The 26,741-nt window shown below is 36.6% G+C and overlaps 1 protein-coding gene across 1 annotated transcript in view; it reads right to left on the minus strand.

The window, feature by feature from the left end:
- SUCLG2 (succinate-CoA ligase GDP-forming subunit beta) overlaps nt 1–10,339 on the minus strand; it is a 359,237-nt gene extending 348,898 nt beyond the window's left edge. The window contains exon 1 of the mRNA XM_044675780.1: nt 10,253–10,339. Within this exon, the coding sequence (XP_044531715.1) occupies nt 10,253–10,339 (87 nt within the window). The remainder of the gene's footprint in view (nt 1–10,252) is intronic.
- Between the last annotated feature and the right edge of the window lie 16,402 nt (nt 10,340–26,741).

Here is a 26,741-nt window from a genome sequence, read left to right on the forward strand (position 1 = left end):
AAAAAAGGAAGGAAGGAAGGAAGGAAGGAAGGAAGGAAGGAAGGAAGGAAGGAAGGAAGAAAGGAAGGAAGGAAGAAAGGAAGGAAGGAAGGAAAGAGAAAAAGAAAGAAAATGAATCAGGTAAACATGGAAAAATATTCTAAAAAATAAAAGAAAAAGTTTAAAAGAAAAAAGAAACACTTTATTTCAGTAATATGTGCATATCAAAGAGAACATTTCTCTACCTATGGTTGTGAGTATTGTTCTAGAGCTGTGATTGGCAAACTAGATGTAGCCCCCAGAAATGTTCTCTCCTGCCTTGGGACATTATTCCTAATCTGAGGAATACAATGAGTAGGATACAATACAGTGAAATTTGGAAAGAGTTGCCTTAGAAACAGATGGACAGATGAGCATTTCCTTTCCTTTGGCCCCCTCTTTAAAAAGTTTGCCTATCACTGTTCTAGAGGATTATGATCAACTTTTCATCACAATCAAAGAGATGGTATGGTACAATGGGAAGAAGACTGTATTATGGAATCAGAAGATGAGTTTAAATTCTTTCTTTTTTAAACTTACTATTGGATGGGCAAGTTATACTCTCTAAATCTGTTTCCTCATCTAAAAAGAAAAAAAAATGAAATATTGGACTAGAGTATGTGTCCTTAATTTGGGTTCTATAAACTCTTTTGGAGTCCGTCAAGAGATTTCAAAGGAGTCCATGATCTTGGCTGGGATTATGCATCGTTATTTCAGTATAATTTGTTTCCTTTGTAATCCTATATTTTTTATTTTATGTATTTTAAAAACATTATTCTGAGAAGGGGCCCATGGGCTTTATTCAGTTGCCAAAGGGGTCCAGGACATGCAGACCAATTTAAAACACTTGGGCCAGAGGATTACCAACCACTGTAGCCCTTTATCTATACTCCTAAGATAATGCATATTGTAGTAACTAAAATAATAATAATAATAATAATAACAATAACAATAATAACAATAACAATAATAATTAAAAAGTCATAACATTTGCAAAGCAGTGTGTGTGTGTGTGTGTGTGTGTGTGTGTGTGTTTTCATAATAAGCTTGGGAAATAGGGACAATTAGGTGATGCACTGGGTAGAGCATTAGGCTTAGAATCAAGAAGATGAATTTGAAACCCTCAGACATTTACTAGGTGTGTAATTCTGGGCAAATCATTTAACCACCCTCTATCTCAGTTGTCTCAAATATAAAATGAAAATAATTATATTAACTACTTTATAGGGTGTTATATGGATCAAATGAGATATCTGTAAAGTCCTTAGCACAATGCCTGACTTGTAGTAGGTGCTTCAAAAATACCCTTTTCCTCTCCTCTATTATCATTATTTTACAAATGAGAAAATTGAGACTAAGAGAGATTTAGTGATTTTCCCAGGTTCACACAGTTAGTAAGTGCTGGAGAGGAAATTCAAACTCAGGTCTTCAGGACTCCAGGCCTACACTCTATCCTATGTGCCATCTAACTGTCACAAACAATCATTCAGTGAATTTGATCAATGTAGACAGTAAGCCTGGATCAATCACGCGAGGATAGCTGTTTCTTTCCAAAGTCAGTTTCCAGAGGACATAGGGGCAGGGAACTAAAGCCATCTTCTAGATAGCTGCCTCAATTTTCCATCGCATTTGTTCTCTGTAAAAATTAAATTTTAATAGATTCTTCTTAGACTTGGTATCTTTTTCTCAGGTAACTATAAATCAGGAAGGTTTTCTGTTTGCTTGCTTAAGTTCAAACCAGATCATTCAACAGACTTGTCAGCATCTCATCTGGAGCTTCCCAGTGTTTTTCATTAGGCCACACTTGCCATTCAAAAGGACTAGACTCTGACAAAGGACAGCTGAGATCCCCTGATGCAAATGGGATTGCCAAAAGTCAGAAGAGAGAAGATAAGGGCAAGGAGAAAAAAAATAAAAGTCAGATCCCCAAAAAAAAAAAAAAAGAAATGAGAGAGGACAGGAACAAAAGACAAAAAAGACCAGGAGTGTCCCATCCAGCTATTTCAGCAAAGATCAGATCAGGAAGCAGAATCTGCTCTTACTGGCTGGCAGTCCTAAATTCAGCTCTACTGCAGGAGGGTAAAGTAGGGCTGAGGATGATGTGGAAAGCATAGAAAATAGAATGGTGAAATCCTTGCTGGAATTCATAGGATCATAGATCTTGAGCCCAATGAGCCTTCGGAGATCTCTTCATCAAATCCCTTCAATTTAAGGTAGGCTTCATGATACAGGGAAGAAAAGCACTGGATTTGGAGTCCACCAACTTGGTTCAAATCTTGCCTCACTATCATGGGGTCCATAAGCAATTAATTTAATGATTCTTGGCCTCAGTTACTCCATTTGTACAAAAGAGAATTGTTGTAGATGATCTATTTCTAAGGTCTCTTCCAGGTCTATATCTATAATCATATAGATTCACTAAATGAGATAAATTGTCCCAAACCTTGTTCATGATACATTATTGGGACATGGCAAAGGATGAATTCTTACAAAGTCTGCTGAGGACAGCAGAAATAAGCACAAACTAGTCAAGGGTTTCATAAGTCAATCAAAGTATTCAGTGAACATCTACTATGCATCAGACTCTATTATAGACACTGGGGACACAAAGAAGAAGAAAAAAAATGAAGTTCTTGCCCTCTACAAACAACATTCTCCTTAGGGGAAAAGATACCTAAGAATACTTGATATACAAACACAATGTATACAAATAATTTGGGGTGGGAGGCATTAGCACCTGAAGAAAATCAGGAATGGCCTCATGGAGGAGGTGGCATTTGAGAGGAGCTTTCCTGAGATTCTAAGATGTGAAGATGAGGCAGGCATGTTTACTGGAATGAGGGACAGTCTAGAGAGGGGAGTCTAACTATCTTGTGTGAGCATCAACAATATGGTCCTCACACTGGCTGGACCATGGAGCACATGAAACAAACAGATGTACTGGAGTAAGGCTGGAAGGGTAGTTTAGAGCCAGGTTCAAAAGGCTTTAAATAAAAGAATATACATGTTAAGAATTTACTGCTATTTATCTCTTAAAGCTCCTGAGATGAGCTGTCTATCAAGAGTCAGAAAATGACTTATAGGGCAGCTCACCACCAAATGAGGTGTAAACATAGGACAAATTAGCCAAGAAAACTGATAAACTTTTCTTTCTAAAATGTCAGTGCTTGCTACAATGCATCAATAGAACTTATTTTCAGAATCAGGACCAGATCATCATAGACTTAAGAACAGAAGGGAAAATAAAATGTATCTAGTTTGATTCCCTCAGTAAGAAAACTGAGGCCCAGCAAGATAAATGAATGGAATCAAAGTCAGAAAGCAAGGAATTGTAAAAGGCAGGATTTGAACCCAGCCCTTCTGACTCCAACTCCAGTGTGCTCTTAGTCCTAGCCCACCCTGTAGGAAAGAACACAAATCATCAGAGATAAAGTTTGTAAAATAAATGGAAAACTTTAAGTGCCATTTAAATAGGAGCTGCCATGATTACTGAGACACTTGGAATCATGGAACCTAAGAGTTGGAAGGGAAGTCAAAAATTGAAGAATAAAAAAAATTAAAGATTTAGAAACAAGGAACCTTGAATCAGTATATTTTTGAATCAACAAAAAACTTAAGTACATATTATGGGCTAGGCACTGTACTAACCAATGGGAGTACAAAGAAAGGCAAAAAAAAATGGCTCCTGCCTTCAAATCAATTACACTCTAATGGGCAGATAATATGCAAATAACTACACCAATAGAGATTTAGAAATAGATAATAGAGATAGAGATAAAGACAGAGATGGAGAGATAGAGATAGAATTGGGTGACCCAGCAGATTAAGTGGTGAGTTTGAAGTCTGGAAGATCTAAGTTCAAATGTGGCCTTCTGCTCTGTTTGCCTCAGTTTCCTCATTTGTAAAATGGGGATAATAATTGCACATATCTCAAAAGGTTGTTATGGCGATCAAATAAGATAATACTTATAAAGCCTTAGCTCAGTATCTGATTTATAGGAAGCACTACATAAGTATCTGTTACTATTATTATTACAGATAGAGGTAGAAATAGTTGTTAAGAGATAGAGAAGCAGAGATATTGTTAGAGAGATTTATTAATATAGATATAGATAAATATTAATAGTGATATTGATTAAATAAGATTAGATTTGATGTCCTTCTGGGAGGTAATCTCAAGTGGGTCAATCAATTAGTAAACATTTATTAAGCACCTACTATATACCAAGAACAGTACTAAACGCAGAGGATCATTGAAGGACTACAATTCGATTTAATAGATGGTGGAACTGAAATCTCAAGAGTTTACACGACTGGTTAATCCTTTCATCTGGTCCAATACCCTTACCTGACCAAAAATTCTTTCTATAACACCGTTGGAATTTCTCTTGCCACTACCTGAAGCCCTCCAATGATTAAGAACTCATTAGGTCCTGGAGTAGTTCCAACTGTTACAAAATTTTTCCTTCAATTCAACCAAAACCTGCCCTTCTGTTGATTCTACAAGCATGTAGTCAGCATGCATTTATTAAGCACTTACTACATACAAAGTACAGGGTGTTTGTGTCACTGAAGTAGATACAAGGACACAAGAACTAGGTGTTCTCTGCCCTCCCTGACCCTCTATCAGGCAGCTTACAATGAAGGGAATATCACAGATCAGGTCTCAAACACAAAAGGTCAACAGTTTTCCTCCTAAATCCTGGGCGATGAATTGCCTGCTCAAACAGCTGAAATTGCTGTTACACTTCATTTAAAAAGGGGAAAAAAGTATTTATTCATCTGGGCAAGAAACCTGCTAGGTAGGTTGCAACATTACAATGCAGTTTGTGTAACCTCATTTAGCTGATAAGAACTTGCACATAACCTTTGGTCCTTCACTCCTATAAGGCAAGCATCCATCCTCCCCTTCTATCTGCCCCCCTTCTCAAAGAGAGGGTAGAAAATTAAGCCAGAGTCATCAGTTTTCAAGTCTACAACAGCAAGGGGCAAAGGTTTAACCTGTTTTCTTTTATAATATTTGTTTTTCTCACTGTTGTTTCCCAAATCTTTACTGAATAAAAAATCAAAATAAAACTAGATCCATTATGGAATACACAATGCCTCTGTATGTAAATATCAAAAGAAGGCTTCCATTTGGTTGGGTTGGGCCCATATGGAAGATTTCTAGGAAGCCATGGACAAGATGAAGATAGGATGAAAAGGAGAAGGGACTGCAGACTGCACCCCTGGAATGAGTACCCACATGGAGGAGGTCATTGACTACCTGAGCAAAACTACTATCCTAAAGCAGTGATGGGCAAACTTTTTAAAGAGGGGGCCAAAGGAAAGGAAATGCTCATCTGTCAGGCTGTTTCTAAGGCAACTCTTTCCAAGTTTCATTGTTGTATCCTACTCATCGGATTCTTCAGATTAGGCATAATGTTGCTCAGTGGGGATAGAACCTTTCAGAGGGCTGCGTCTGGCCCATGGGCTGTAGTTTGCCCATCACTGTCCTAAAGTATCAACATATATGAAATATGTAATTATAAAGATGAAAGGATTCCATGTTTCACAAAACAGAAAATGAATACCACCTCCTGTTCCTGTGCCTTTGCAAAGATGGTTCTTCTCTCTGTTGGCCATGATCTCCCCCTGACCTTAGCCTCCTGGGATTCCTCACTATTTTCCAAGTTCAACTCAAATATCAGGTGGCACATCAAGAAGCATTTATTAAGTGCTTACTATGTGGCAGGGTCTGTTCTTGACTCTCTCTCTCTCTTCCTAAATATTTTATATTTACTCATCCAGGTATATACTATAACTCAAAGGAAGAATATTAGCTCCATGTGGCCAGAACTGGGTAAAAGATTTATATTTGTATCCTTTTGCCCTTATTAAGACTTTACTGAATTAAAAAGAATGAGGAATTGGACCAAAAATTAATATGTAACTAGACTGTGCTTAAAAATATTGCTAATGCGGGACAGCTAGGAAGCACAGTGGTAAGAGTGCCAGGTCTGGAGTAGGAAGGACGTGGATTCAAATCTGACCTCATATACTTGATGGCTGTGTGACCCCAGTCAAGTCACTTGACCCCAAATGCCTAATCCTTGCTGCTTTTCTGTCTTAAAATTAATACTAAGATGGAAGGTAAGGGTTTTAAGGGGGGGGGGAAGTATTGCTAATGAATGTAGAGTGCAGTTAGCCAAATCGTTGTTAAAAGAGGCAGATAAATGGGATTCTACATGCAGAAAATAGGTTTAACCTATTTCCCATCAAGGAATCACTCTTCTATGTCTTACTGTACACCCACAATATACTACTGTTCTTTGGGCTGGAGACAGTGTGTTCAGGACAGCATAGCATGGGGCCCTCTAATGACCTTTCTCAGTCCCAAACAGTTGTTCTGTTTGGGAGCAAATGATTACATTGAGTTGCAGGGACATCAGAGTTATCCAGATTTACAGAACGCCCCCGGAAACAAAGGTTGAAGGGAGCTGGCTTATTTATCCTAGAGAAGAGGACTATGGAAGATTAGATATTTGAGAGCCAGCTCTAAATAGAACAACTTGGGAGAGAGGGCATGAATGGCTTCCCCCTTCATCAGGTCTTTAAGCAAAGTCTGTAGGACTGACTATTCTTTGTAGATGTTGGAGGACAATCATGTCTGTTGATAGACTAGACAGACTCTAAAGTCTCCCAGACTCCAAGATTCTGCCAAATAAACATAAGTATTGAAGACCAAAGAGAAAGAAAGGTAAGATGGTATCACACAAGATTTACAGAGTATAACCTTTATCATATTATTTACCATCCCGGAGAGGAAGCGAGGGCAAGAATTTGGATTGTAAGAAGCCACAAAACAATTACTAAAAACTTTTTCTACATGTAATTAAAATAATTTAAAAAAATTTACATAGTACAAATAGGGCAGCGAAAAGAGTATTAGACCAACAAATACAGACCTGGGTTCAAATCTGACCTCATGACCCCTATGAACTTGCATCTCAGTTTTATTTTCATTGAAATATAAGAGTTGAAGAAAATGACCCTGGTCCTACTATGTTTATAAAGAATTTGTTCCCATAAGATTTGTGAAAGAATAGAATATTTGTTGGGAAATCTCTTCCCATGGAAAGCTTTAAGATAAAGGCCATTCATGTCTTATCATGCCACAAGGAAAATGAAAAAATTTAGATGGTCACATAAGGCAAATCCCAGCCCTATAACACCAAAAGTATTAATAGCTATCACTTCTACAGAGCTTTTAAAGGTTTGCAAAGTGCTTTACATATATTATCTCATTTTATCCTGCCAAGCTTAGAGTTCTTTCCACTGCTCTTATTTATTTGGAAATAGAGGAAAACCAAAACTGTAATTTAATTGCATAGGGAATCTAGATGAAAAAACACTCTACCAAAGCAGATTTATAACTGTTCTTCAACTTACATTGTTTTGGTGAGTTATCTAATACCCTGAGAAGTTAAGAAACTTGGGCCATATGTCTCACAGCAAGTAAGTGTCAGAGACGAGATTTGAGCCCAGTTCTTAATTTCAGTAATTGACTATCACACCACATTGCCCTACAACCAAGAATTCTTTTTTCTTTCCCTTCCCACATTTACTTCTTTCCTTTATTTCCCCTTTTTGGCAATATTGGGGGTAAAAAGAAGACTAAGCAAGAGAAGAGCTTCCTCTGAAACTGAAACAGGGAAAAAGGATTCAACTCCTTGAATATGTATCCTCAACTGAACTGTTACTTCTTTTTTTCTACTTTTCATTGCTTAACTCCTCAGAGAAGGTGATCTATAATTGATGCCTCAATGTCCTTTCTTCTCACTCTCCTCTTAAATCCTTGTAGTCTGCTTTAGGATCCCATCATTCAATTGTAAATGCTCTTTCCAAAGTTATCTGTGTTCTGTTAATCATCAGATGGAATGGCCTTTTCTCAATCCAGATTCTTTCTAGACCTCTTTCAGTTTCTGACACAGTGGATTGCCCATTTCTCCTTGATACTCTCTTCTGTTTTTCATGACAATTACTCTCTCTCTTGGTTCCTCTCCTGCTTCTTTGACCACTTCTCAGTCTCTCAGTCTCCTCATCCAGATCATTTCTCAGTGGGCTGCACTACTCTGGGACTCCAATAAGACATCCCAGAAAGTTCATTATTTGGTGGGGTTGGGGGGAAGGAATCACATCATCCTATCCTATCTGCCTTGGTACTCCAACTCATCCTTATTACCACCATAACCTGCTTTCCCTGTGATTGAAGGGTGGAGTCATGAACTTCAAATCTCCATTTAAGGATAGAATGAAGCTCTCTTTTCTCACCAGGCTGCAGTACCATGGGACTTCGCTAAGTCACCACTTTGAACATCTTTATCACCAGGGCTTAAAACAGTGCCTCTTTACAGTGGATATTTAATAAATGTTTATTTACTGATCCTGGGTCTTCTTCTCTTACTTTTCTTTTTTACTGAAAGTATTTTAAAATGTGCTTGGATTAGAGTAGGTGCTTAATAAATGCTTAAGAATTCACACACTGAATGTCTACTCTTTGAAGTGATATATCTGTATAACATACTTCTCATTCAGAATTTCCCTTATCTTACTTTCAGATTTTTCTTTTGTGCCTGTAGGGTAACAATCAATCATCATGATGGACATAAATCAGAATAATGAGATCAGTCTTCTATAACTACAAAAGAATCCTCTTAACCTTGAGCCCAGGGCGCCTTTAGTTGTTTCCAACATTAAACTTACCCAGCTTCATCTGAAAATAACTCTCCACAATTCAGTTCAAATCAACAAAGCTTTATTGAGCAATTCCTAAATTCAAGTCTCATCTCAATTATATAGGGGACACAAAGACAGTACATTTCCCCTGCCCTCACGGAGCTCACAGTCTCATAAGTATCCCAATAGTTTTGTGCATTTCTTAGTACCTTTTCAGAATGTTCAGCTTTCCTTTTTATATTATCCACTCAAATCTATTTTAACCATTAGAAATGCACTTGTTCATTTTTATAACTCTTAAATAATGAATAGGATTTGATCACCTGAAGGTATTCTTTTTACTTGATTACAATAGTTGCCAGGGATTTTAATTAGATGAGAAATGCCTTCCTTTTTTTGAATCCCACTTTACTGTCATACATTACAGTGATATGAATGATCGCTTTTTGAAATTTACATTTTAAAAAAAAAACAGAAAAAACGAAGCAAGTTGCTTGCAGATGTCATGATTAGCTAAAGCTAAGAGAAACTCAAAAATCATTAGCAGTTACTTTTTAATTTTCTTAAAAACCATAATGTGTATATCCTGGTTAAAATTGCATGAGACCTAATTCTGCACTCATTAATTAGCAATGAGAGACTGGACAAGGACATTTCTGATCCGTGTGAGTTACTGACTGTCCTGCCTTTCAAATAAAGAAGAAAACCTCATTTTCCTTTTCTTCATCATCAATCACTAAGTGAATTCTGAAATCACAATCCTTCCTGCTTGTACCCACAAGCTTCTGGAGTCTGTAAACTACGTGGCCTGTGAAAAGTGAAACTACGCAGAAGTCAGGCTCCAAGACGCGTTTGGAATCTGCTGCTGCTGCTGCTGCTGCTGCTTTCTTTTTATACTCGCTTTTCAGAGCATTTCCTGGATCCCAGATTAAAGGAAAGTTTAGTGGTGGCAGCAGCAGCAGCAGTCCTGGAGGAAAGCCCCCACCCCTTCCTCTCTATATTCTGGGCATCTTTCCTGAGATTCTGTGCAGCTGATTGTCCCGTCCAAACCCATCATTTTAGGGGGAGGAAACTGACGCCCGGCGCCAGGGGAGGATTTGGCCCTGGTTAGAGGGGCAGCGATCAGTGGCAAAGACACTGTGCAAGCCCTTCCTCCCGGAGCTTTGCCCTCAGTGCTTCTAGGAGCAGCTTTAAGAACACGTGTCTGCCAAGTTGGAAGCTTGGCCGGGTACCCGCCAGCCTCGGTGGCAATGGGTTCCTTCTACATGTAATCTTTTAATTGCATGTAGAAAGTGCGCCCAGGGGAAGGGATGGGATGCGGGTAGTGGCTGGAGCCTGGGAGGGGGCTGGGTACCCGGACTTCCCCAGCTCCGGGGCAGCCCACGGCTTCCCGCAGAGGGACAGAAAGGAGGCTGCAGTGGGGCGGGAGCTGGGAGGTGGGCCACAGGTCGCCCCGCAGGCAGGAGGAAGGCGGATTGGGGCGGCCCGGCCTTGGCCCAGCCAGACCTTGACTCACCTGGGACTGGCCCAAGGGGAGGCACGGTCGGAGCGCCCACGCTGCCCGCAGAAGTTTCCCGGCCTGAGCTGCCACGGGGGACGCCATCTTAGTCAGGAAAGTAGGCGGAGGGCCACTGAGCTGGGGCTGGTCCCCTGGGGCAGGAGGCGGGAGTGGGGAGGAGAAGAAGGGGGAGGAGGAGGAGGAGGAGAAAATCTGTGGAGGGTAGAGGAGGAAAAAGGGAAAAGAACCAAGGAGGCAAAAATAGGAGGAGGAAGAGGGAAAAGAAAAGGAAGAGGGGATGGGGGAAAGGGAGGAGGAACGAGGTGAGGAAGCGAGAAGGAGAGGAAAAGGGAGAGAGAGAAAGGAAAGGAGAAAAGTGGGGACAGAAAGAGGGAGGGGCAAAGGGAAAGGGGAAGAAGAAAATGAGGAAAGTCCCTCTTGTAGAATCACTAATATCCTTCAGATCCCCAAGTTAGTTAAGGAATACCTACCCCAAGAATGTTTTTCGACTTCCTGGACAGAACAGAAGAATGGAAACAATTGATTCCAATGGAACATGTACAGTCCATTATGGGTTCCAAGGGATGAATGAATGTGTATCCAGTATGCTAGTGGCTCACTATCCCTACCTCAAGCTTCTAGGAGTACACCTGAGGGCTGAGGTCTCTTCTCTCTAATTCTATTGACTCAAGTCCCCATTCCAGGTGTTGGTGTCCATTGTTAGCCACCAGTGAAGAATACTCCACTTCCTTTCACTAAGTGATATCAATTAACCTTTAAAACGTAGTGTTTGCTTTAAAAATATAGGAAGAACAGGTGTATACATTTCCCACCTCCTCAATACTTTTAGGGCACATTCTCCATACCTCCTTGATCTCTGGGGAGAGAAGGCACAGACTTAGAATAATTTCTATATATCATTGATCATACCAATTTTATGTCCTTACTCTCTCCTTATCTTTGTGTATGATGAAGTCAGAAAGCTTATCATCAGAAGAAACCTACTACTAGTCTCCCAGTATTGCAAATTATGGACCATCCCACATATTCTGCATCCATCACCACCTCTTTGTGTAATTCAGCCTTGGAATGCAAAATTTTACTCTGGTAGGAAAGAAGGAAAAAAAAAACATGTGAGGAAAAAAAAGAGTAGGGGAATGAAGCTGCCTGTATACATCTGTCTTCGGGGAAAGTTTTTATGTGCCTTTTTGATTTTGTAAAAATGAAAAAACCAAAGACTGAAAGAACAAATTTAATATCTGGATTTTCCCAACAAAGATGAATTATAACTGAAAAAATATTCAGCGTAACCCCTTGAGGTTATGTCTTAATCCTAGCTATCTGCTGGGTCCCTGCTTCTGAGTCCCTAATGTCCCGGCTTTTGAGGGCAATGTTTCTGAACTGCCTACAAAATATGTCATAGAACTGATTCCTGAACACATAGATCCTCAGACATTTGGAATGCTTATTCTCCTGACTTTTCAAAACCACCAGATCATAACCTCTAGATTAAGCTTCTTAAAAGATGGAAACCTGTTTTCTCAGGGTCACATGCCAACCTCAGATAATGAAAGGGCCCAAGATCTCTCCCTTTGCAACATCACCTTTCTTCAAAAACATCAGGTGCAAAGAAGAGGCCCAGCCAATACAGAGAAACAGGTTAATTCAGGCATTTTGAAATTTCCATTTCAAGTGATTTACAAATCCAATTCTTCAGCCACAACCAATCAATAAGGTTCCCACTCACCACATGGTAAGAAGCCTGGAATCTGTTATATATTGTCTACACATTTTCTAAAGTAACTTCAAGGTTCTCCCATTAGATATCATCGTGAGTCTACTGGAAGCAGACTCCCCAGCCTCTTCCTTGTAGGAAACTGCATTAGCCTCTCACACTGATTAACTCTGTCCAAGATCATAGGGACTGGACTTATTCACTGATCTCCCACTGTATTGTCTTCCTTATTTCAAAGAATCTCCTTTTCACCACATGATTAGACAGCCAATATCAGTTACAGAATCTCTGCAAAGGCTCCAAGGTGTTTCCTTTAGACATCATCATAGCTATTCCAGAAGCAAGGTCCCCAGCCTTATTCATGTTGGAGATTGTATCACTAACTGATCATTCTCATAAGGACTGGACTTATTGAATGAACAAAGAGTTATTAATCACTTACACTGTGCCAAGTACAGTGTTAAGCACTAGAGACACAGAGGATAAAGAGTAACTGCCCTCAAGGAGTATATGTTCTCATAGAGGGAGACTACATATATAGGGAAGAAGTGTCTAAATAAGATATTTTGGTGTAGGAATTCACAGGGATTTTGAGTGAAGTCAAAGGGCAGTTGATTGACAAGCCTTTTTTATGTAATGGCAAATGCTTTGATTTTTGTTGCAAGAGGAAAAGGTAAAAAGGGAAGGGTGTAGGTGGCTTGATAAAAATATAGCTAGAGCAAAACATGGAGGTCTACCACCACCTTAAATATAATGGATTCAAAGATGCATGGCCATAGCAATCACAGAACACCCTATGAAAAAATCCTCAGGGCCAGATGGATTCACAAGTGAATTCTATCAAACATTCAAAGAACAACAAATCCATTACTATTTGACAAAATAAGCAAGGAAGGAGTTCTATCAAATTCCTTTTATGACGCAAATATAGTACTGATTCCAAAACCAGGCAGATCAAAAACAGAGAAAGGAAACTACAGAACAATCTCCTTAATAAACATAGATGCAAAAATCTTAAACAGAATACTAGCAAAAAGACTCCAGCAAGTGATCATGAGGGTTATACATTATGATCAAGTGGGATTTATACCATGAATGCAAGGATGGTTCAATATTAGGAAAACTATCCACATAATTGACCATATTAACAAGCTAACAAACAAAAATCACATGATTGTCTCAATAGATGAAGAAAAAGCCTTTGACATAATACAACACTCATTCCTATTGAAAACACTAGAAAGTATAGGAATAGAAGGACCATTCCTAAAAATAATGAACAGTATATATTTAAAACCATAAGCAAGCATCATCTGCAATGGGGATGAATTAGAAGCCTTCCCAATAAGATCAGGAGTGAAACAAGGAAGCCCATTATCGCCTCTATTATTTAACATGATACTAGAAACACTAATAGTAGCAATTGAGAAGAAAAAGAAATTGAAGGTATTAAAATAGGCAATGAGGAGACCAAGCAATTCTTCTTTGCAGATGATATGATGGTCTATTTAAAAAATCCTAGAGAATCAACTAAGAAGGGAGTGGAAATAATCAACAACTTTAGCAAAGTTGCAAGATACAAAATAAACCCACATAAATCATCAGCATTTCTATATTTTTCCAACACATCCCGGCAGCAAAAGTTAGAAAGAAAAATTCCATTTAAAATCACCCTAGACAATATAAAATACTTAGGGATCTATTTGGCAAGACAAACACAGGAATTATATGAACACAACTACAAAATACTGTCCACACAATTAAAACTAGATCTAAACAATTGGAAAAACATTAGTTACTCATGGATAGGACAAGCTAACATAATACAAATGACAATCCTACCCAAATTAATTTACTTATTCAGTGCCATGCCTATCAAACTACCAAGAAACTTTTTTTACTGAATTAGAAAAAACTATAACAAAGTTCATTTGGAAGAACAAAAGATCAAGAATATCAAGGGAAATAATGAAAAAAAATGTGAAGGAGGAGGGCCTGGTAGTTTCAGACCTTAAACTGTATTCTAAAGCAGTGGTCATCAATATAATATGGTACTGGTGAAGAGACAGAAGGGAGGATCAGTGGAAATACTCAGGTTAAATGACCTCAGCAAGACAGTGTATGATAAACCCAAAGATTCCAGCTTTGGGGACAAAAATCCATTATTTGACAAAAACTGCTGGGAAAACTAGAAAACAATATGGGAGATATTAGGTTTAGTTCAACATCTTACACCCTACACCAAGATAAATGCAGAATGGGTGAATGAATTGAATATATAGAAGGAAACTAAAAGTAAATTAGATGAACACAGAATAGTATACCTATCAGAACTTTGGGAAAGGAAAGATTTCTAGACCAAGCAAGAGATAAAAACAAATACAAAATATAAAATAAATAATTTTGATTACATTAAATTAAAAAGGGTTTGTACATACAAAACCAATGCAACCAAAATAAGAAGGGAAACAACAAATTGGGAAAAAAATCTTTATAACAAAAACCTCTGACAAATTACTCAAATATATAAGGAGCTAAATCAATTGTACAAAAAATCAAGCCATTCCCCAACTGATAAATGGGCAAGGGGTATGAATAGGCAATTTCCAGATAAGGAAATCAAAACTAACAATAAGTATATGAAAAAGTGCTCTAAATCTCTTATAATTAGCGAAATGCAAATCAAAACAACTCTGAGGTACCACTTCACACAGACTGGCTAACAAGGCAGCAAAGAAAAGTAATAAATGTTGCAAGGATTGTGGCAAAATAGGGACATTAATGCATTGCTGGTGGAATTGTGAATTGATCCAACCATTCTGGATGGCAATTTGGAACTATGCCCAAAGGGCTTTAAAAAACTGCCTTCCCTTTGATCCAGCCATACCACTGCTAGGTTTATACCCCAAAGAGATAATAAGGAAAAAGACTCATGCAAAAATATTTATAGCTTCACTCATTGTGGTGGCAAAAAAAAAATGGAAAATAAGAGGATGCCCTTCAACTGGGGAATGGCTAAACAAATTGTGGTATCTGTGGGTGATGAAATATTATTGTGCTAAAAGGGATAATGAACTGGAGGAATTCCATGTGAACTGGAACAATCTCCAGGCATTGATGCAGAGTGAAAGGAGCAGAACCATAAGAACCTTATACACAGAGACAGATACACTATGGCACAATCCAAAGTAATGGACTTCTCTACTAGCAGCAATGCAATGATCCAAGACATTTCTGAGGGACTTAGGAGAAAGAACATTATGTACACCCAGAGAAAGAACCGGGGGAGCAGAAACACAGAAGAAAAACAACTGCTTGATCACATGGACCAATGGGGATATGACTGCAGATGTAGATCACCCTAGAGCAAATATCAATGATATGGAAATAGGCCTTGATCAATGACTCATGTAAAACCCAATAGAATTGCAGGTTGTTATGGAAGGGGGTGAGAGGAGAGGAGGGAAAGAACATGAATTATGTAACCATGGAAAAATGTTCTTAATCAATAAAAAAAAGAAAGTATGGCCCTGGGATTTACTAAGACTTTTTTCATGCTATTTTGATGTCCATTCTTGGTTTCAAACCACTCTAACCAGTTAAGGCAATCAATTTCATCTCTGTCTATTAAATTCCTCTGTCTATGAATGAAGTCAATTATTTTTTTCCTCCTGTTTCCTCCCTGTTGCTAAGGTTCTTTCTATTTTTTGGTCTTTTTTTCTGGGTACTTTCTACTTTCTTCCTTTCCTTCTGTTATTCTTACTTTCTAGGAGTATATCAGTTCTCTCTGTGTCCTCTTCCCTATCAAATTTCCAGTGTTTTATCTTTCCCCGCCTCTACCTTTTATATCCAGTATCTATCCTTTGTTAGGTTGGCATCTCCAGTCTCTGTTTTAAGAGAGTCCTAAAACTCTGCAATTCTTAATTTGAATGTAATACATGAAAACAGACCCATGTGGAAAAATATAGGTCAAGATATAACACCTGCTACAATTGCTTTGGTAGAACACAAGATCCTTGCAAGGAGGGCTTTTCATTGATTGTGCTTATATCCTCAGGGCCTGGCACACAGTAGGTGCTTAAGATTTCATTGTGGGGAGCATCCAGGTGGCTTAGAGGATTGAGAGCCAGGTCTAGGGATGAGAGACCCTTGCTTCAAACATTTCCTCACTTTCTCCCACTTACCTATCCCTTACCACTCTTCTACCTTGGAAACAATACATATTATTGATTCTAAGAAGGAAAGTAAGAAGTTTTTTAAAGATATAATTATGTACTAAATGTTTTTGTGGAAAAGATTACCTATCATACCTATCACCTATTGCTGACGTAATCTATGAAGATTTTGCACTGGACATATATAGGTCTCCCTATGATTTGCACGAACTACATGAGTGAAACTAATGGTAAGAAAATGGAAAGATAATTTTTAAATGGTGAGGAGAAACCACAAGAAACATTTCTTAGTTTTACTCCTCCCCATAAGAGTAAATGAAATTCTTCATTTGTGCTATCCCACACAATAACAATGATTCAAAGCTTGATTGTCTATCAGAAAAGGAGAAAAAAATTGATTTTTTCCTGAAAGTGGTGGAGATAATGCTGATTATTTAAATATTGGGTTCATTGTTTGATCTGAACAAGAACAGTTTGCCAAGACAGAAGTACTTCATTTTCGGTATTGAACAAAATCATGAAGCAAATATCACTATCTGATTATAAGCTTATGGGTACATGGAAAGCTTTGTTTTTGTCTTTAGATCTCCAGCATCCATCTTCTACAATCCCCCTATGATGTCCAATTCTTTATGAAATGGAGGTACCCTGGAGTTCTGAAATCCAGTGTTCCACACTTGTGAAACAACAGCTCAAGCACCTTCTACCACGCAATGCTTTATAGTACTTTCCAGAAACAGACTGGGTCTGCTTTCTCCACACCAGAATGGCTTATCCCCAGGAAAATGACCCTTTGATATTGAATTCTTTGTCTATGGCAACCCACGAGGCAAAGAAAAATACAAAAGAGTTTCCCCCCCATGTGACCTCTTTCCCCTCCTATGTTGCCAGTGCCAAATGTAAGAAAAGAGAGCATAAAATATTAAAAAAAGTATATACAGGTTTTATTTTACTTACAAACTTAACTTAGCCGTTGGGTACTCTGTGATCTAATGATCAATTAGAGTCCTATTGGGAGACTTATTTCATATTAATCTTGATATTCCTATTTTAAACAAAATCAGATGAAAGCACGAGGTGGCAGCTAAATGGACTTACTTTTTCTCTTTGGAGAGATAAAAAGGAATATTTTATTGAATTTTATTTTTTCAGTTACAGTTTTTGACAATTGTTTTTTGACATTTTATGACTCAGATTTTCTCCTTCCTCCTGACCACACCTCCCAGAGGTGGAAACAGTCTGATTTAGGTTATAGCATTGTTTTCATGCAATGTATATTTCCATATTACCTAGATCTTGACTGAAGACACATATTACATATACAATTAAAAATTCATGAAAGAAAGAAATTGAAGGATGGCTTGCTTTGATCTGCAATCAAATATAACAGTTTCTTCTTTGACTTTGGATAACATTTTTTATCATGAGTCTCTTGGGGATATCTTAGAACCATGTTTCGCTGATAATAGTCCAATTCTTCAGTTGATCATCATACAATATTTCTGTTACTGTATACACTATTCTCCTGGTTCTGCTTACTTCACTTTGCATCAGTTCATATGTCTTTGCAGAGTTTTCGGAATTCTTCATTTCTTTTGGTGCAATAGTTTCCCATTACATCCTTATACCACAGTTTGTTGAACCATTTCCCAAATGATGGATACCCCTCTCATCTTTCCAATTCTTTCCAATACAGAAAAAGAGCTGCTAAAAATATTTTTGTACAAGTAGGCCCTTTCCCTTTTATCTGATCTCTTTGGGATACAGACTCAGTAGTGGCATTGCTGTGTCAAAGGATATGCATAGTTTTATGGCCCATTGGATGTGGTTTTATATTGTTCTCTAGAGTAGTTTATCAGTTTCACAGTTACACCAACAGTCTCAATTTTCCCTCGTCCCCTCCAACATTTATCATTTCCCTTTTTGGCCATATTAGTCACTCTGATAGGTATGAGGTGGTATCTAAGAATTATTTTAATTTGCATTTCTCTAATCAATAGTGATTTAGAACATTTTTTCATATGACTATAGATGGTTGTAATTTCTTCCTTGGAGTACTGCCTGTTCATAACCTATGACTATTTATCAACTGGGGAATGCTTTGTATTCTTAAAAATTTGACTCACTTCTCTATATAGTTAAGAAATAAGACCTTTTTTTTTATTTTAAGATTTTTTTTTATTTTAAACCCTTAACTTCTGTGTATTGACTTATAGGTGGAAGAGTGGTAAGGGTAGGCAATGGGGGTCAAGTGACTTGCCCAGGATCACACAGCTGGGAAGTGTCTGAGGCCGGATTTGAACCTAGGACCTCCCGTCTCTAGGCATGGCTCTCAATCCACTGAGCTACCCAGCTGCCCCCAAGAAATAAGACCTTTTTAAGAGACACTTTCTGTAAATCCATTTCCCACCCCAATTTGTTATTTTTTCTTCTAATATTAGTTACATTGGTTTTGTTTATACAAAACCTTTTTAATTTAACATAATCAAATAGTAATATCTTTCACCTTTTGTTTGGTTGTAAATTCTTCCCTTATTCCTAAGTCTGACAGGTAACCTCTTCAATATCTCCTAAATTGTTTATAGATTTCTAGATCAAATATCCATTTTAACTTTATCTTGGTGAATGGTGTGAGATGTTGAAAACATTATTCTTTTCAATTATTTGCCCAACCAAAAAGAAACTTTCATGGATACCTGATAACCTTGGATTGCAGTACTCATTCTAAGTATTTACAAAAAGGCCACCATGTCAATAATTGCAGATTTTGCACCAATATCTGATAGAAGATAAAGAGGTTGAATATTTTGCAAAGAATTCAATTCAATGACACTCTAAATTAAATCAGTATCTACTCTGGTACTTGCTGATTTTGATAGAAAAGTTACAATAGGGAAGACTAGTGAAGAAAATCTTAGGAAATATGAAATAGGAAAAAGAAGGATAAAATTCTAGTAAACCACACCAAAACATCATTAGTACTTTCTATGAGAAAAGCCTTGGTACGTTCTAGACATGACAAACAAAAAAAATATCACACACACACACAAAGAATCTGATTATGTTTTAAACAGACAGGTAATGACTTATTGTCTTGTGAGAGTCATTCTTGAATCAATTTTTAGGGAAAAAAGGTCAAAATTAGTGCAAAAGTATAAGGAAGAATAAAAATGAGATAATGTGATTTTTTTATTGAAAAACAGCTTAATATTCACTTAAGTGACTTACTGATGGTTTAAAAAATGAGATGCATGGAATAAAAGATATAAATGCAGAATACATAAGGAAATTTAACCATAGTAAATGATTTGTGGTATAAAGCAGATTAAAAAGCCAAAAATAGCTACTTCAGTCAGTAACCACTTGAGTTTCTGCTTTAGTGAGGCTGAAATTGCTGCAAGACAAAGGCAATCCCAGTTTGAAATATAAGCTCATTTGTGAAATCTTATGAAGGGTTGTAAGCATTATTGCCTTATAACATGAAGAGGAGCAGTAAAAAGCATAAACCTAGTTTATAGAAAGCAACACAGCAAAGCAATCAACCTGAGGGCATTTACGGATGGCAGTGGAAGGATGAAAGATAGAAGAAAAATGGAAAAGATCTGCAAAGGTTTGTATAACATACTTGCTGAGTACATTAAAGTTATTATTCTCATGCCAAAGTCTTGGTTGAACATTTTGAGGAGATAGGAATGGCACTCTCTGGGGAAAATTGCTATACTATCCTTCATGAATATACACAGAAGAGACCTAGATAGGAGGCAACACAATTGTGAGGGTATTGATTCACAAAGTATCCAAAAGAAGGTAAGAAAATCAAAGTATAAGAAATAAAATCTCTAACCTTACTAATATCCTCTCCCTCCCAAAAGCAATCAGGATATCATCAATAATTACTTCTGTGTAAACCAAATTTCTCATTTAACTCTTCTCATAATTAACCACACATATATCAACACAAAAGAGGAATGATCAATGAGAGTGTTAATAAGAAACAGCAGACTTTTGTTAACAATGTTTCATATTAAATGATTGAAAAATGTAGAAAATATCATCATATCCTGCTTAATTCTTCACTTTCTATCTGAGGCTCTGCTTGTTTTGGACTTTACCCAAGATAATCTGATCACTTCAAATATCATCATGCTGTTAGATTCAATACGGATTCTCAATAACAGCTCAACTCCTTCAGCCTCTCTTACTCCCTAACTTGGAGGTAGGAAGGTGGTGCAACTAACTCTTCTCAAAGCTTGCCTTTTAGAGTGCTTAGATCCAAACATTCCAGGTAACTGCCCTCTTTCCATTAGCAGCTCTATAAGATTTGGAATCCATGTATCTTCAGTACTTCTGTTTGATTTGAATTTCAGGCACCCTTTGTGGTTTCACTCCATTCCCCCATTGTTTTTCAGCTTTATTTTGTGCATTTTCTTTCCACATTAGGTTGTAAACTCTTGAGGACAGACACTGTCTTTCATATTCTTATTTTTCAAAACCTTCTGTCTTAGAATCAATTCTGTATATTGGTTCCATGGCAGAAGAATAGCAAGGGCTACGCAATGGGGGTTAAGTGACTTACCCAGGGTCACATAGCTAGGAAGTGTCTGTGACAAGACTTGAGCCCTAGGCCTGGATCTCAATCTGCTGAGCCACTTAATTGTTAATTTTCTTATTTGTATCAGTCTGGCATGTGATCAGTACTTAATAAATGTCATTGAATTGAATTATTGATCATAATAAAGTATTAGATTGAGCAGAACAAAGTATCATCTGACAGATTTCCTTTTGACAAGGAACCTCTTATCTATCCATTAGGTAATTTGAGGTCTTTGAAAGATATGAGAGATAAAACAGACTCATCAGAAATATTAGATGAAACATAAAACAGGGAGATGTATGTTTTCTAATGGTTGTCACCATTTTAATGAAGATCTGGTTTAGACTACAAATTAAAGAGGGATTCTCTGCAGGTAACGACATCCATTAGATGTTCCAATTTGTGGATTGTATTATGATGATTACATCTAGCCCTCGAATACAGCAAAAATACCTAGAAGAGATCCATAGCTATTCAACATTTGGCTTAACCATCTGTACAGGAAAACTCTAGTAGATAGAGAATACCAGTTATTCCAGCTTATGTTGTACAATTAAATGGATAAGTTATAAATCTATTCCATCTGTACATGAATATTGGAGTGATTGAGTAGAGGAATGGAATAAGCATTTATATAATGCCCATTTTTTCCAGTCTCTGTGCTAAATTCTCTTTACAAATATTATCTCATTTGGTCCTATGAGCAACCCTGTGATGTAGATGCTTTTGTTATCCCTAATTTACAATTGAGGAAACCAAGGCAAACAGAATTTAAATGACTTGCCCAGAACTACATAGCTAATAAACATCTGAACCATTACTCAAACACAAATCTTCCTGACTTGAGGCCCAGCATCTATTCACTGCACCACCAGCTGCTGATAGTAGAAATAATAGTAGGTAGTAGAAATGGACAATAACTTGGACCCAGAATTAAATAGGAAGAGCATAACCTTGATTGCCTTTGGGAAATTGGAAATCTCCTTTACTTAACTCATAGACACATTTTCTAATTTGAATATTTTTATAAGAATTTTCATATACTTATGAATGAGACAATACCATGCCCAAAGAATTAAAAATAAATACCAAATAGATAACAATGGAGGGGTACATGTTGGGCTTTGGACAGGCAGAAATACATAACAAGTAAGGATCTTTGAAAAAGAGTTGGAGTAAGTGATGTCAATCAAGCAAACAAGTTAATAGCATACAGGTCAGCTAAGAAATGTATGCTTGAAAATAAGATGGCTTGTTAAATGAGAAGAGCAATAGATAACTGACATGTAGACCATATGTCTTAGTAATATCCTTGTGATGCAAAGAGAAAATGAGGAAGACCCCCAATATAAAAAATGGATCCTTGTAATATGGACCACCCTGCCATTTTCCATATGACAGTCCTATGAGACAATCTTATAGGAGGACATGGATATTACTAAAAGACAGGCAGGTATGGATGAGTTTTGATATGCCTTCTTAGAGAGAACATTCACATTGAAGGATCAGAATCCATTCTTGTATCCTCAGAAACAAGGATAATGCCTTGTACACACAGTAGATAATTAACAAATGTTGGCTGAGTTTAATTGAAATGAAAACATTTTGAGTTTTAAAATAAGCCAACTGAGGTTTTATAATGAAAATTTCTTGAAATGGCAAAGGACTCTTGGACAAAGTGTTTATTAGTTGGAAAATGGCTTATAAAGTCATTTTTTTAATTGCTCTTCTATTTGCTACCAGCAAGAAACCACTTTGACAATAATAAAATCAAAGCAAAGAAACTGGTTGGCATCTGGCCCTGCTCTGCATCTGGAATTCTTTGGATCAGCTGATAGAAAGTGTGAAATAAATGGAAAGAATAATCACACTGAATGTCTCCACTTTCTACAACGCTTCAATATTATATGTGTATCATATGATATTTATTCATTTATCATCAAGTATAATTTAGTAATTTGAATTGTATTTTATCGTAAAAAAGAAAATAAGGTCAAAGACATTTTCTCTTGTTGTTGAGGGAAAAAATAATACCAGAAGTTTCAGTTGTTTTGCTAGCTTGGGTAACTCCTTCCACCAATTAAATCACAGGGACTTGTCAAGGTATATAAAGGTTAATTTATTTGCCAAGAGAAACACAGATGATCCAAGGCTAGATCTGAAACTATTCCTTCCTGACTCCAAGTCTAGCATGTCTCCTACACCATATTGCACCCCTCTATAAAATATATAAACATATATCAAACGTAATTTCAGTTGTCCAGTGTAACAAGTTTTAATATACTACTGGTATTCGACAGAGTTAAAAATGGGGTAACAATGTTCTAGTTTAATGTTAGTTCATTTGGAGGAAACCAAATATCCAAATTAACTTTGCAACATATACCATTCAAATTAGAAGGCTTCACTATTGTATGTTAAAATAAGATAATTGGAAAATATGAATACTTTCTTTGACAAATTCTCTCTTCCTCTCTTCTGCTAAATACATTTCACACCTAAATGTTTGCCAGTAGACATTCATGAGGAACAATCTATTCCTGACTCCCTTTCATGACATATTTACAAATAAAGCATTAAGTCACCCAATATAATGTTAATAAGGCCAAAATAAGTCAATCTTATATGTGAAGGACCGACATATTTCTTCTGTTCTTTTGGAAAAATCTTACATATAACCTTCTCTAATTATGCCTTCTTATTAGGTCATATAGATATATCATTTTAAATCCATCTCCACTAGCAGAAGAATTCAAAGAACTAACCCTACTTATGGGAGGTCAAATAACATTAGTTTTAACCTAGGAGAATCACATCAGAAGTTTGGCCTGATACTTACTGCAAAGGTTTGAATGTCTTAACTTTCTACAATCTTTCAAAAGTTTATATTTATCATATACTTGTTCATGTATTATTAAGAATAATTTAGTAGAAAATTTTTCTAAAAAATAATTTAAAAAAGAATAATTTAGTAATTTGGATTGTATTTTACTGTCATAAAAAAGAAATAAAGACAAAGACTTTTTCTCTTGTTATTGAGAAAAAATAATGCCAGAAGGTTCAGTTGTTTTGCCAGCTTGGGGAACTCCTTCCAACAATGCCTTTGGCACAATTCTTTGGTGTGGGCACTTGCTACACCAATGCAGAGTGCAATTTCCCCACAATTTAACAGATTGTCTTTCAGAATATCAATGGCTGAATAATTTATCACTCAAATAACTTACCCAGCAGAGCCTTCTTAAACATAGAAAAGCTGGTCCTTATCAAATAAATATATAGTCTGACACTTGATTCATATATAATTTCTTCCCAGATTAGCAGGATCTGTCCAAGACTATAAAAGCAAGTTCTTTACAAACCCAAATGTTACCCGCATGCCATGATGAGGCAATAGAATATAATTTTAGTGGAGAGTGAAGCCCCTCTGGTCAATACATTTAATTTTCCTGAACTTTTGCTTCCTCTAGTGAAAAATAAAGGAATTAAACTAGATGGCATCTAAGATTCAGTTCTGGCAGATTGTGATCAGATTATTGAAGACTTTGATTATGCTGGAAACTGAATTTTATTTGTTTGATTGTAAGAAACCATCATGCTAATATGAAGAATGTCCACTTCAAACCTAGAAATTAAATATGTCTCTTGGATGCAGAAAAGTTTTGACAATACTATGTATTTGAAAGGAGAAGAAACTAGAGTAGGGTAGGTGAGTAGATGATTAAGATGTTGTACCAGGTAAAAGGCAATGAGCTCCTAATGGGGCATTGGTAGTAGTGATGGAAAATTAATGATAGTAGTGACAAATTGAAAAGATATCAAAGCCAGAGAATCAAGAAGCATTGATGATTCAATGGATATGGAAGAGGAGGAAGAGGAGGAGTGAGGAATGTCTTTGACATTCTGAATCTTAAGTATTGCCATTAATAGAAAAAGGAAAAATCTAAGAAGCTGATTTGAGGTAATGATGAATTTAGTTTTTGACACAAGTTTAAGGTGAGTGACCAGAGTTGTTCCCTAGTATTCACATGACATTGGAAAAAAGCAAGAAAGGACTCCAGTACATCAGGTGGATCCCTGGCAGCATGCTTTTGGGAGGACACAGACAAGAGTTATATAGGATGGACAGTGTGCCATTTTGAGAAGGAACTTGCAAATCAATGAGACCATAGATCCATTTGCGCATTTAAGTGTTTAAGCAGATTATGAGTATTTACTGTGTTTATTGAGAGAGTGACTGACAGATATATCTATGTGGAGATATCCAATGGGCAGCTGACCTAAGGGGTGATTACTTAGGAATCTGAAATCAGAAAACGAAACTGATGCTAATTGAGCATTATTAACATTTGATGATGGTTGAAACTGAGGATAGATTGAGTCATCAAAGGAAGATCATTGAAAAATAAGAGGAAGATGAAAATAAAATATTAGGAAATATCTAAATTTATGGGGGAAGTGTAAAGGTAGAGGAGGAATAGTTAAAGATTAGAATAGGACAAATGAGAATCTTGTCATAGAAAAGAAAGTAGGAGTTTAAAGAAGCCAGTGTGATCAACATTGTCAAATGCTACAGTGTTAGATCCTAAGGATATCTACAGATATTCCTTAAAAGGTATTAGAAAGATATAAGAAGTGCTTTATATCCAAAACTGTATGGAGATCTTATTGCATATTGCTGTCAATATTTTCTTGGACTTCTTTAGGAAACAATGAGAGCAGCCTTAATTCAAGTGTTTCTTGATGGTGCAATGCATAATAGCAGAAGTCAGACCTTAGAGTATGAAGTCAGTGGGTAGAACAAAGGAACTTGGCTTTAGTAATGTTAGTGAAAAGGAAGAGATTGTGAGTGGGTATCAGTAAAGAATGTGTTCAGAGAGCTGAGGAGTCCCAGGGGCACTTGTGCCTGCAGAATGGACAAGAGTGACAAAGTAACTGAATATAAGAAAGAAAGAGAGGAATGTTTAAATTCTTCAGTGATTATTCAAAACAGTGGATGATATGTTTGTAATAGGGATTTGGGCTGTGTTTTAAGTTTCAAGGACCCCTTTTCATACAACAATGCTAGTATTGGGAGCTATGATAGGAATGTCTGAACGGATTTTTTATATATAAATGGCAAATATCTGAGTTCACTTAATGGGAAAAAGAATTTGTTTGGATGAGGTGATGAGGCCCAGGAGATAGAACTGGACTCAGATCTCAAGGGAATATGATTGCATCATTGAAATATTTATGTCTGGGAGGAAGAAGACTAAGGACCGATTATGGGACCTGCTATTTGAATAGTCATTGTTAAACTTTAAAAAGTTTCAGTGGGTGACAAGGCTTAAGACTGAGTGGTTGATGAGGTATTTGAGGCATTATAAAAAAAGTTTCAAGAAGTTCAACAGTGAAGTAATAGAAAAATAATTTTGATCTTCTTGTTTCAAAATGTCACATGCAAATGTATTTTTAGAAAGAAAATATATATTAAATGCCTATTATGCTCAAAATTTCTATGATATGCATAAATATTCCAAAGATAAAAATGAGGCAATCATTACCCTCAAGGAGTTTATGTTCTCACGAAATTTTCATAAATTTTGTAAAGAAATAAAAAAAATTTAGATAAAAATTTTTACCTAAAAAAATCATTCTATTCTCCTATTTTTCTCAATGATACCTAAAATATGTATATAAATTATTATTATTAAAATTTTGTAGGGAACAGGTATAGGAATATGGATATTAATTTCTTCTTGGTTAAAGTTTTTTTAATTAATATTATTAGTGGTTCTTTCCCCAACTCCAATTTATTTGGTATCTCCCCCTCTTTGATAACAAGTACACAAAAAAGCATAAAAGATACCATCCAGGAAATATTTGATTGCAAAAGGAGATGAGTCAGTCATTAAGTAAGAATGAGACACAATAGTTTATCTGAATGCTGTCTGTGAAATACTAAACCCCACAAAAGTTATATACATACACACATATTCACATATATTACACATATATTTATGC

This window comes from Gracilinanus agilis, chromosome 1, assembly GCF_016433145.1.
Source record: "Gracilinanus agilis isolate LMUSP501 chromosome 1, AgileGrace, whole genome shotgun sequence".
In the NCBI taxonomy this organism is placed as follows: Eukaryota; Metazoa; Chordata; class Mammalia; order Didelphimorphia; family Didelphidae; genus Gracilinanus; species Gracilinanus agilis.